General features: G+C 45.6%; 2 protein-coding genes across 7 annotated transcripts in view; both read left to right on the top strand.

The window, feature by feature from the left end:
* The window catches only part of col6a3 (collagen, type VI, alpha 3), a 37900-nt gene extending 36344 nt beyond the window's left edge, over positions 1-1556 (top strand). For both annotated transcript variants that reach the window (XM_036974105.1, XM_036974104.1), the window contains 2 exons: positions 128-724; positions 834-1556. In XM_036974105.1, coding sequence (XP_036830000.1) covers positions 128-724; positions 834-1525 — 1289 coding nt within the window. In that variant the 3' untranslated portion in view covers positions 1526-1556. The remainder of the gene's footprint in view (positions 1-127; positions 725-833) is intronic.
* A 122-nt stretch (positions 1557-1678) lies between these two features.
* Positions 1679-12567, top strand: part of LOC110519979 (collagen alpha-3(VI) chain) — a 48030-nt gene continuing 37141 nt past the window's right edge. For 4 of the 5 annotated variants that reach the window (XM_036974109.1, XM_036974107.1, XM_036974108.1 and 1 more), the window contains exons 1-14: positions 1679-2353; positions 2490-3086; positions 3196-3807; positions 4115-4714; positions 4851-5447; positions 5557-6168; positions 6477-7076; positions 7213-7809; positions 7919-8530; positions 8839-9438; positions 9575-10171; positions 10281-10892; positions 11200-11799; positions 11936-12532. In XM_036974109.1, coding sequence (XP_036830004.1) covers positions 1705-2353; positions 2490-3086; positions 3196-3807; positions 4115-4714; positions 4851-5447; positions 5557-6168; positions 6477-7076; positions 7213-7809; positions 7919-8530; positions 8839-9438; positions 9575-10171; positions 10281-10892; positions 11200-11799; positions 11936-12532 — 8482 coding nt within the window. In that variant the 5' untranslated portion in view covers positions 1679-1704. The remainder of the gene's footprint in view (positions 2354-2489; positions 3087-3195; positions 3808-4114; positions 4715-4850; positions 5448-5556; positions 6169-6476; positions 7077-7212; positions 7810-7918; positions 8531-8838; positions 9439-9574; positions 10172-10280; positions 10893-11199; positions 11800-11935; positions 12533-12567) is intronic. The other variant, XM_036974110.1, reaches the window with a different exon arrangement.

Below are 12567 nucleotides of genomic sequence, written 5' to 3'. Positions count from 1 at the left end.
ATCACTGTTAATTGAGAGTCAGGAAGTGTTAGTAAAATGTCAGCTGAGTCTTAGAAACAACGGTATAATTTGACCACAAGCCCCACATTTCAACTGTCTGATTGACATAATCTATTTATTTTCTCAGTTCCTCATGACACCTCCAGAAAGGATGTGGTATTCCTTGTGGATGGTTCTGATGGCACAAGGAATGGATTCCCAGCAATGCGTGATTTTGTTCAGAGAGTAGTGGGGAAACTCAATGTGGGAGGAGACAAAGACCGCGTTTCTGTTGTCCAGTACGGTAGAGATCAAGAAGTTCATTTCTATCTGAACACATACACCACAAAGGAGGACATTCTTAACACTGTGAGAAGTCTGAGGCACAGAGGAGGTAGACCCCTTAACACTGGGGCAGCCCTCCAATACGTAAGGGACAACGTCCTTACTGCCTCCTCTGGAAGCAGAAGCCAAGAGGGCGTCCCTCAGATGCTGATACTGCTGAGTGGGGGAAGGTCCAGTGATAATGTTGACATACCAGCTTCTGCCCTGAAAGACAGTGGGGTCTTGATCTTTGGCATTGGAACCAGAAATTCCAGCAGAGAGGTTCAAGGGATTGCCACTGATCCTAGTTTTTCCCAGTCTGTTTCTGAATTCACTGACCTCCCCAGCGTCCAGGAGCAGTTTTTCTCCACACTCATAACTGTACAAGTTGAGGCCACACCCAAAACCCCAACAGTCACAGGTAAGAACGGATGCGTTATCTAGGACAACTAAAACAACACACATATTTCAGTCTCAGGTTCATGGAAGCAATGTTAACATAGTTTCTGTTTTGTTTCTGAAACTCTTAGTGGACCAAAGCATTGCCAGAAAGGATGTAGTATTCCTGCTGGATGGTTCTGATGGCACTAGGAATGGCTTTCCAACAATGCGTGACTTTGTTCAAAGAGTGGTAGAGAAACTCACTGTGGAGGAGAACAGAGATCGAGTCTCTGTGGTCCAGTATAGCAGAGAATCAGAGGCCCACTTCTATCTGAACACTTACACAACAAAGGAAGACGTTGTGAACACCGTAAGAGGCCTGAGGCACAAAGGAGGGAGACCCCTCAACACTGGGGCAGCTCTCCAGTATGTCAGGGACAATGTCTTTACTGCCTCCTCCGGAAGTAGGCGCCTTGAAGGTGTTCCACAGATTCTGATACTGCTGAATGGTGGAAGGTCCTTTGACAATGTAGATACACCAGCGTCTGATCTCAAGGAGCTTGGTGTCTTGGTGTTTGGAATTGGAACAAGGAGCTCTGATAGCAGAGAATTACAGAAAATATCCTATGACCCCAGTTATGCTCTTTCAGTGTCTGAATTTACTGACCTCCCCAACGTCCAACAGCAGCTTCTTTCTGCTATTAGCACTGTCATTGTACAGGTCACAACCATGACACCAACAGTAAAACCAACAATTCTAGGTAAGATAAATATGGTTTTGATCAGTTCCATTTTCACTCTTACATCAGGATTTGAGTATTTGATAGCTTTGACATTTTAGGTAGATGCCTCCCGAGGCCTTTCATGTTGGATTTATTTCGTACCTCTGTAGGAATGTTCTCTATGATAGCACTCAGTCCAATGCACACATTGACACTTTCTTTGAATGGTTGTTTGAGATTAGGGAAAGGGATGACTGTCATGTGAAGGAAGCAACTTTGTTCTGTTTTTCCCTTACCTATGCATCATTTAATAAAACATTTTTTTTCTGAACATTCACATTCTCTAGTTGAGAGTCAGGCTCCCAAGAGGGATGTTGTGTTCTTGCTGGATGGATCTGATGGCACTAGGAGTGGATTCCCAGCAATGCGGGACTTTGTTCAAAGAGTAGTGGAGACACTCGGTGTGGATGAGAACAAAGATCGCGTGGCTGTGGTCCAGTACAGTAGAGATCCAGCCGCCCAATTCTATCTGAACACATACACAACAAAAGGAGAGATTCTCAACACTGTACGAGGTCTGAGACACAAAGGTGGGAGACCTCTCAACACTGGAGCAGCTCTCCAGTACGTGAGAGACAATGTCTTGACTGCCTCCTCCGGAAGTCGACGCACTGAAGGTGTTCCACAGTTACTGATTCTGCTGAGTGGTGGAAGGTCCTTTGACAATGTTGACACTCCAGCTTCTGCTCTGAAGGAGCTTGGGGTCTTGATCTTTGGAATTGGAACAAGGAGCTCTGATAGCAGAGAATTGCAGAGGATATCACATGATCCCAGTTACGCTCTGTCTGTCTCTGACTTCACTGACCTTCCAAACATCCAGCAGCAACTTCTGTCCTCGGTGGAGTCAGTTGTTATTGACGTTACGCCAGAATCGACAACAGATTTAGGTATGTGTCATCACTGTTAATTGAGAGTCAGGAAGTGTTAGTAAAATGTCAGCTGAGTCTTAGAAACAACGGTATAATTTGACCACAAGCCCCACATTTCAACTGTCTGATTGACATAATCTATTTATTTTCTCAGTTCCTCATGACACCTCCAGAAAGGATGTGGTATTCCTTGTGGATGGTTCTGATGGCACAAGGAATGGATTCCCAGCAATGCGTGATTTTGTTCAGAGAGTAGTGGGGAAACTCAATGTGGGAGGAGACAAAGACCGTGTTTCTGTTGTCCAGTACGGTAGAGATCAAGAAGTTCATTTCTATCTGAACACATACACCACAAAGGAGGACATTCTTAACACTGTGAGAAGTCTGAGGCACAGAGGAGGTAGACCCCTTAACACTGGGGCAGCCCTCCAATACGTAAGGGACAACGTCCTTACTGCCTCCTCTGGAAGCAGAAGCCAAGAGGGCGTCCCTCAGATGCTGATACTGCTGAGTGGGGGAAGGTCCAGTGATAATGTTGACGTACCAGCTTCTGCCCTGAAAGACAGTGGGGTCTTGATCTTTGGCATTGGAACCAGAAATTCCAGCAGAGAGGTTCAAGGGATTGCCACTGATCCTAGTTTTTCCCAGTCTGTTTCTGAATTCACTGACCTCCCCAGCGTCCAGGAGCAGTTTTTCTCCACACTCATAACTGTACAAGTTGAGGCCACACCCAAAACCCCAACAGTCACAGGTAAGAACGGATGCGTTATCTAGGACAACTAAAACAACACACATATTTCAGTCTCAGGTTCATGGAAGCAATGTTAACATAGTTTCTGTTTTGTTTCTGAAACTCTTAGTGGACCAAAGCATTGCCAGAAAGGATGTAGTATTCCTGCTGGATGGTTCTGATGGCACTAGGAATGGCTTTCCAGCAATGCGTGACTTTGTTCAAAGAGTGGTAGAGAAACTCACTGTGGAGGAGAACAGAGATCGAGTCTCTGTGGTCCAGTATAGCAGAGAATCAGAGGCCCACTTCTATCTGAACACTTACACAACAATGGAAGACGTTGTGAACACCGTAAGAGGCCTGAGGCACAAAGGAGGGAGACCCCTCAACACTGGGGCAGCTCTCCAGTATGTCAGGGACAATGTCTTTACTGCCTCCTCCGGAAGTAGGCGCCTTGAAGGTGTTCCACAGATTCTGATACTGCTGAATGGTGGAAGGTCCTTTGACAATGTAGATACACCAGCGTCTGATCTCAAGGAGCTTGGTGTCTTGGTGTTTGGAATTGGAACAAGGAGCTCTGATAGCAGAGAATTACAGAAAATATCCTATGACCCCAGTTATGCTCTTTCTGTGTCTGAATTTACTGACCTCCCCAACGTCCAACAGCAGCTTCTTTCTGCTATGAGCACTGTCATTGTACAGGTCACAACCATGACACCAACAGTAAAACCAACAATTCTAGGTAAGATAAATATGGTTTTGATCAGTTCCATTTTCACTCTTACATCAGGATTTGAGTATTTGATAGCTTTGACATTTTAGGTAGATGCCTCCCGAGGCCTTTCATGTTGGATTTATTTCGTACCTCTGTAGGAATGTTCTCTATGATAGCACTCAGTCCAATGCACACATTGACACTTTCTTTGAATGGTTGTTTGAGATTAGGGAAAGGGATGACTGTCATGTGAAGGAAGCAACTTTGTTCTGTTTTTCCCTTACCTATGCATCATTTAATAAAACTATTTTTTCTGAACATTCACATTCTCTAGTTGAGAGTCAGGCTCCCAGGAGGGATGTCGTGTTCTTGCTGGATGGATCTGATGGCACTAGGAGTGGATTCCCAGCAATGCGGGACTTTGTTCAAAGAGTAGTGGAGACACTCGGTGTGGATGAGAACAAAGATCGCGTGGCTGTGGTCCAGTACAGTAGAGATCCAGCCGCCCAATTCTATCTGAACACATACACAACAAAAGGAGAGATTCTCAACACTGTACGAGGTCTGAGACACAAAGGTGGGAGACCTCTCAACACTGGAGCAGCTCTCCAGTACGTGAGAGACAATGTCTTGACTGCCTCCTCCGGAAGTCGACGCACTGAAGGTGTTCCACAGTTACTGATTCTGCTGAGTGGTGGAAGGTCCTTTGACAATGTTGACACTCCAGCTTCTGCTCTGAAGGAGCTTGGGGTCTTGATCTTTGGAATTGGAACAAGGAGCTCTGATAGCAGAGAATTGCAGAGGATATCACATGATCCCAGTTACGCTCTGTCTGTCTCTGACTTCACTGACCTTCCAAACATCCAGCAGCAACTTCTGTCCTCGGTGGAGTCAGTTGTTATTGACGTTACGCCAGAATCGACAACAGATTTAGGTATGTGTCATCACTGTTAATTGAGAGTCAGGAAGTGTTAGTAAAATGTCAGCTGAGTCTTAGAAACAACGGTATAATTTGACCACAAGCCCCACATTTCAACTGTCTGATTGACATAATCTATTTATTTTCTCAGTTCCTCATGACACCTCCAGAAAGGATGTGGTATTCCTTGTGGATGGTTCTGATGGCACAAGGAATGGATTCCCAGCAATGCGTGATTTTGTTCAGAGAGTAGTGGGGAAACTCAATGTGGGAGGAGACAAAGACCGTGTTTCTGTTGTCCAGTACGGTAGAGATCAAGAAGTTCATTTCTATCTGAACACATACACCACAAAGGAGGACATTCTTAACACTGTGAGAAGTCTGAGGCACAGAGGAGGTAGACCCCTTAACACTGGGGCAGCCCTCCAATACGTAAGGGACAACGTCCTTACTGCCTCCTCTGGAAGCAGAAGCCAAGAGGGCGTCCCTCAGATGCTGATACTGCTGAGTGGGGGAAGGTCCAGTGATAATGTTGACATACCAGCTTCTGCCCTGAAAGACAGTGGGGTCTTGATCTTTGGCATTGGAACCAGAAATTCCAGCAGAGAGGTTCAAGGGATTGCCACTGATCCTAGTTTTTCCCAGTCTGTTTCTGAATTCACTGACCTCCCCAGCGTCCAGGAGCAGTTTTTCTCCACACTCATAACTGTACAAGTTGAGGCCACACCCAAAACCCCAACAGTCACAGGTAAGAACGGATGCGTTATCTAGGACAACTAAAACAACACACATATTTCAGTCTCAGGTTCATGGAAGCAATGTTAACATAGTTTCTGTTTTGTTTCTGAAACTCTTAGTGGACCAAAGCATTGCCAGAAAGGATGTAGTATTCCTGCTGGATGGTTCTGATGGCACTAGGAATGGCTTTCCAGCAATGCGTGACTTTGTTCAAAGAGTGGTAGAGAAACTCACTGTGGAGGAGAACAGAGATCGAGTCTCTGTGGTCCAGTATAGCAGAGAATCAGAGGCCCACTTCTATCTGAACACTTACACAACAAAGGAAGACGTTGTGAACACCGTAAGAGGCCTGAGGCACAAAGGAGGGAGACCCCTCAACACTGGGGCAGCTCTCCAGTATGTCAGGGACAATGTCTTTACTGCCTCCTCCGGAAGTAGGCGCCTTGAAGGTGTTCCACAGATTCTGATACTGCTGAATGGTGGAAGGTCCTTTGACAATGTAGATACACCAGCGTCTGATCTCAAGGAGCTTGGTGTCTTGGTGTTTGGAATTGGAACAAGGAGCTCTGATAGCAGAGAATTACAGAAAATATCCTATGACCCCAGTTATGCTCTTTCCGTGTCTGAATTTACTGACCTCCCCAACGTCCAACAGCAGCTTCTTTCTGCTATGAGCACTGTCATTGTACAGGTCACAACCATGACACCAACAGTAAAACCAACAATTCTAGGTAAGATAAATATGGTTTTGATCAGTTCCATTTTCACTCTTACATCAGGATTTGAGTATTTGATAGCTTTGACATTTTAGGTAGATGCCTCCCGAGGCCTTTCATGTTGGATTTATTTCGTACCTCTGTAGGAATGTTCTCTATGATAGCACTCAGTCCAATGCACACATTGACACTTTCTTTGAATGGTTGTTTGAGATTAGGGAAAGGGATGACTGTCATGTGAAGGAAGCAACTTTGTTCTGTTCTTCCCTTACCTATGCATCATTTAATAAAACATTTTTTTTCTGAACATTCACATTCTCTAGTTGAGAGTCAGGCTCCCAGGAGGGATGTTGTGTTCTTGCTGGATGGATCTGATGGCACTAGGAGTGGATTCCCAGCAATGCGGGACTTTGTTCAAAGAGTAGTGGAGACACTCGGTGTGGATGAGAACAAAGATCGCGTGGCTGTGGTCCAGTACAGTAGAGATCCAGCCGCCCAATTCTATCTGAACACATACACAACAAAAGGAGAGATTCTCAACACTGTACGAGGTCTGAGACACAAAGGTGGGAGACCTCTCAACACTGGAGCAGCTCTCCAGTACGTGAGAGACAATGTCTTGACTGCCTCCTCCGGAAGTCGACGCACTGAAGGTGTTCCACAGTTACTGATTCTGCTGAGTGGTGGAAGGTCCTTTGACAATGTTGACACTCCAGCTTCTGCTCTGAAGGAGCTTGGGGTCTTGATCTTTGGAATTGGAACAAGGAGCTCTGATAGCAGAGAATTGCAGAGGATATCACATGATCCCAGTTACGCTCTGTCTGTCTCTGACTTCACTGACCTTCCAAACATCCAGCAGCAACTTCTGTCCTCGGTGGAGTCAGTTGTTATTGACGTTACGCCAGAATCGACAACAGATTTAGGTATGTGTCATCACTGTTAATTGAGAGTCAGGAAGTGTTAGTAAAATGTCAGCTGAGTCTTAGAAACAACGGTATAATTTGACCACAAGCCCCACATTTCAACTGTCTGATTGACATAATCTATTTATTTTCTCAGTTCCTCATGACACCTCCAGAAAGGATGTGGTATTCCTTGTGGATGGTTCTGATGGTACAAGGAATGGATTCCCAGCAATGCGTGATTTTGTTCAGAGAGTAGTGGGGAAACTCAATGTGGGAGGAGACAAAGACCGTGTTTCTGTTGTCCAGTACGGTAGAGATCAAGAAGTTAATTTCTATCTGAACACATACACCACAAAGGAGGACATTCTTAACACTGTGAGAAGTCTGAGGCACAGAGGAGGTAGACCCCTTAACACTGGGGCAGCCCTCCAATACGTAAGGGACAACGTCCTTACTGCCTCCTCTGGAAGCAGAAGCCAAGAGGGCGTCCCTCAGATGCTGATACTGCTGAGTGGGGGAAGGTCCAGTGATAATGTTGACATACCAGCTTCTGCCCTGAAAGACAGTGGGGTCTTGATCTTTGGCATTGGAACCAGAAATTCCAGCAGAGAGGTTCAAGGGATTGCCACTGATCCTAGTTTTTCCCAGTCTGTTTCTGAATTCACTGACCTCCCCAGCGTCCAGGAGCAGTTTTTCTCCACACTCATAACTGTACAAGTTGAGGCCACACCCAAAACCCCAACAGTCACAGGTAAGAACGGATGCGTTATCTAGGACAACTAAAACAACACACATATTTCAGTCTCAGGTTCATGGAAGCAATGTTAACATAGTTTCTGTTTTGTTTCTGAAACTCTTAGTGGACCAAAGCATTGCCAGAAAGGATGTAGTATTCCTGCTGGATGGTTCTGATGGCACTAGGAATGGCTTTCCAGCAATGCGTGACTTTGTTCAAAGAGTGGTAGAGAAACTCACTGTGGAGGAGAACAGAGATCGAGTCTCTGTGGTCCAGTATAGCAGAGAATCAGAGGCCCACTTCTATCTGAACACTTACACAACAAAGGAAGACGTTGTGAACACCGTAAGAGGCCTGAGGCACAAAGGAGGGAGACCCCTCAACACTGGGGCAGCTCTCCAGTATGTCAGGGACAATGTCTTTACTGCCTCCTCCGGAAGTAGGCGCCTTGAAGGTGTTCCACAGATTCTGATACTGCTGAATGGTGGAAGGTCCTTTGACAATGTAGATACACCAGCGTCTGATCTCAAGGAGCTTGGTGTCTTGGTGTTTGGAATTGGAACAAGGAGCTCTGATAGCAGAGAATTACAGAAAATATCCTATGACCCCAGTTATGCTCTTTCCGTGTCTGAATTTACTGACCTCCCCAACGTCCAACAGCAGCTTCTTTCTGCTATGAGCACTGTCATTGTACAGGTCACAACCATGACACCAACAGTAAAACCAACAATTCTAGGTAAGATAAATATGGTTTTGATCAGTTCCATTTTCACTCTTACATCAGGATTTGAGTATTTGATAGCTTTGACATTTTAGGTAGATGCCTCCCGAGGCCTTTCATGTTGGATTTATTTCGTACCTCTGTAGGAATGTTCTCTATGATAGCACTCAGTCCAATGCACACATTGACACTTTCTTTGAATGGTTGTTTGAGATTAGGGAAAGGGATGACTGTCATGTGAAGGAAGCAACTTTGTTCTGTTTTGCCCTTACCTATGCATCATTTAATAAAACATTTTTTTTCTGAACATTCACATTCTCTAGTTGAGAGTCAGGCTCCCAGGAGGGATGTTGTGTTCTTGCTGGATGGATCTGATGGCACTAGGAGTGGATTCCCAGCAATGCGGGACTTTGTTCAAAGAGTAGTGGAGACACTCGGTGTGGATGAGAACAAAGATCGCGTGGCTGTGGTCCAGTACAGTAGAGATCCAGCCGCCCAATTCTATCTGAACACATACACAACAAAAGGAGAGATTCTCAACACTGTACGAGGTCTGAGACACAAAGGTGGGAGACCTCTCAACACTGGAGCAGCTCTCCAGTACGTGAGAGACAATGTCTTGACTGCCTCCTCCGGAAGTCGACGCACTGAAGGTGTTCCACAGTTACTGATTCTGCTGAGTGGTGGAAGGTCCTTTGACAATGTTGACACTCCAGCTTCTGCTCTGAAGGAGCTTGGGGTCTTGATCTTTGGAATTGGAACAAGGAGCTCTGATAGCAGAGAATTGCAGAGGATATCACATGATCCCAGTTACGCTCTGTCTGTCTCTGACTTCACTGACCTTCCAAACATCCAGCAGCAACTTCTGTCCTCGGTGGAGTCAGTTGTTATTGACGTTACGCCAGAATCGACAACAGATTTAGGTATGTGTCATCACTGTTAATTGAGAGTCAGGAAGTGTTAGTAAAATGTCAGCTGAGTCTTAGAAACAACGGTATAATTTGACCACAAGCCCCACATTTCAACTGTCTGATTGACATAATCTATTTATTTTCTCAGTTCCTCATGACACCTCCAGAAAGGATGTGGTATTCCTTGTGGATGGTTCTGATGGCACAAGGAATGGATTCCCAGCAATGCGTGATTTTGTTCAGAGAGTAGTGGGGAAACTCAATGTGGGAGGAGACAAAGACCGTGTTTCTGTTGTCCAGTACGGTAGAGATCAAGAAGTTCATTTCTATCTGAACACATACACCACAAAGGAGGACATTCTTAACACTGTGAGAAGTCTGAGGCACAGAGGAGGTAGACCCCTTAACACTGGGGCAGCCCTCCAATACGTAAGGGACAACGTCCTTACTGCCTCCTCTGGAAGCAGAAGCCAAGAGGGCGTCCCTCAGATGCTGATACTGCTGAGTGGGGGAAGGTCCAGTGATAATGTTGACATACCAGCTTCTGCCCTGAAAGACAGTGGGGTCTTGATCTTTGGCATTGGAACCAGAAATTCCAGCAGAGAGGTTCAAGGGATTGCCACTGATCCTAGTTTTTCCCAGTCTGTTTCTGAATTCACTGACCTCCCCAGCGTCCAGGAGCAGTTTTTCTCCACACTCATAACTGTACAAGTTGAGGCCACACCCAAAACCCCAACAGTCACAGGTAAGAACGGATGCGTTATCTAGGACAACTAAAACAACACACATATTTCAGTCTCAGGTTCATGGAAGCAATGTTAACATAGTTTCTGTTTTGTTTCTGAAACTCTTAGTGGACCAAAGCATTGCCAGAAAGGATGTAGTATTCCTGCTGGATGGTTCTGATGGCACTAGGAATGGCTTTCCAGCAATGCGTGACTTTGTTCAAAGAGTGGTAGAGAAACTCACTGTGGAGGAGAACAGAGATCGAGTCTCTGTGGTCCAGTATAGCAGAGAATCAGAGGCCCACTTCTATCTGAACACTTACACAACAAAGGAAGACGTTGTGAACACCGTAAGAGGCCTGAGGCACAAAGGAGGGAGACCCCTCAACACTGGGGCAGCTCTCCAGTATGTCAGGGACAATGTCTTTACTGCCTCCTCCGGAAGTAGGCGCCTTGAAGGTGTTCCACAGATTCTGATACTGCTGAATGGTGGAAGGTCCTTTGACAATGTAGATACACCAGCGTCTGATCTCAAGGAGCTTGGTGTCTTGGTGTTTGGAATTGGAACAAGGAGCTCTGATAGCAGAGAATTACAGAAAATATCCTATGACCCCAGTTATGCTCTTTCCGTGTCTGAATTTACTGACCTCCCCAACGTCCAACAGCAGCTTCTTTCTGCTATGAGCACTGTCATTGTACAGGTCACAACCATGACACCAACAGTAAAACCAACAATTCTAGGTAAGATAAATATGGTTTGATCAGTTCCATTTTCACTCTTACATCAGGATTTGAGTATTTGATAGCTTTGACATTTTAGGTAGATGCCTCCCGAGGCCTTTCATGTTGGATTTATTTCGTACCTCTGTAGGAATGTTCGCTATGATAGCACTCAGTCCAATGCACACATTGACACTTTCTTTGAATGGTTGTTTGAGATTAGGGAAAGGGATGACTGTCATGTGAAGGAAGCAACTTTGTTCTGTTTTTCCCTTACCTATGCATCATTTAATAAAACATTTTTTTTCTGAACATTCACATTCTCTAGTTGAGAGTCAGGCTCCCAGGAGGGATGTTGTGTTCTTGCTGGATGGATCTGATGGCACTAGGAGTGGATTCCCAGCAATGCGGGACTTTGTTCAAAGAGTAGTGGAGACACTCGGTGTGGATGAGAACAAAGATCGCGTGGCTGTGGTCCAGTACAGTAGAGATCCAGCCGCCCAATTCTATCTGAACACATACACAACAAAAGGAGAGATTCTCAACACTGTACGAGGTCTGAGACACAAAGGTGGGAGACCTCTCAACACTGGAGCAGCTCTCCAGTACGTGAGAGACAATGTCTTGACTGCCTCCTCCGGAAGTCGACGCACTGAAGGTGTTCCACAGTTACTGATTCTGCTGAGTGGTGGAAGGTCCTTTGACAATGTTGACACTCCAGCTTCTGCTCTGAAGGAGCTTGGGGTCTTGATCTTTGGAATTGGAACAAGGAGCTCTGATAGCAGAGAATTGCAGAGGATATCACATGATCCCAGTTACGCTCTGTCTGTCTCTGACTTCACTGACCTTCCAAACATCCAGCAGCAACTTCTGTCCTCGGTGGAGTCAGTTGTTATTGACGTTACGCCAGAATCGACAACAGATTTAGGTATGTGTCATCACTGTTAATTGAGAGTCAGGAAGTGTTAGTAAAATGTCAGCTGAGTCTTAGAAACAACGGTATAATTTGACCACAAGCCCCACATTTCAACTGTCTGATTGACATAATCTATTTATTTTCTCAGTTCCTCATGACACCTCCAGAAAGGATGTGGTATTCCTTGTGGATGGTTCTGATGGCACAAGGAATGGATTCCCAGCAATGCGTGATTTTGTTCAGAGAGTAGTGGGGAAACTCAATGTGGGAGGAGACAAAGACCGTGTTTCTGTTGTCCAGTACGGTAGAGATCAAGAAGTTCATTTCTATCTGAACACATACACCACAAAGGAGGACATTCTTAACACTGTGAGAAGTCTGAGGCACAGAGGAGGTAGACCCCTTAACACTGGGGCAGCCCTCCAATACGTAAGGGACAACGTCCTTACTGCCTCCTCTGGAAGCAGAAGCCAAGAGGGCGTCCCTCAGATGCTGATACTGCTGAGTGGGGGAAGGTCCAGTGATAATGTTGACATACCAGCTTCTGCCCTGAAAGACAGTGGGGTCTTGATCTTTGGCATTGGAACCAGAAATTCCAGCAGAGAGGTTCAAGGGATTGCCACTGATCCTAGTTTTTCCCAGTCTGTTTCTGAATTCACTGACCTCCCCAGCGTCCAGGAGCAGTTTTTCTCCACACTCATAACTGTACAAGTTGAGGCCACACCCAAAACCCCAACAGTCACAGGTAAGAACGGATGTGTTATCTAGGACAACTAAAAC

This window comes from Oncorhynchus mykiss, chromosome 3 (genome assembly GCF_013265735.2).
Source record: "Oncorhynchus mykiss isolate Arlee chromosome 3, USDA_OmykA_1.1, whole genome shotgun sequence".
Lineage (NCBI taxonomy): Eukaryota > Metazoa > Chordata > Actinopteri > Salmoniformes > Salmonidae > Oncorhynchus > Oncorhynchus mykiss.
This window is presented reverse-complemented; position numbering and strand designations above follow the sequence as displayed.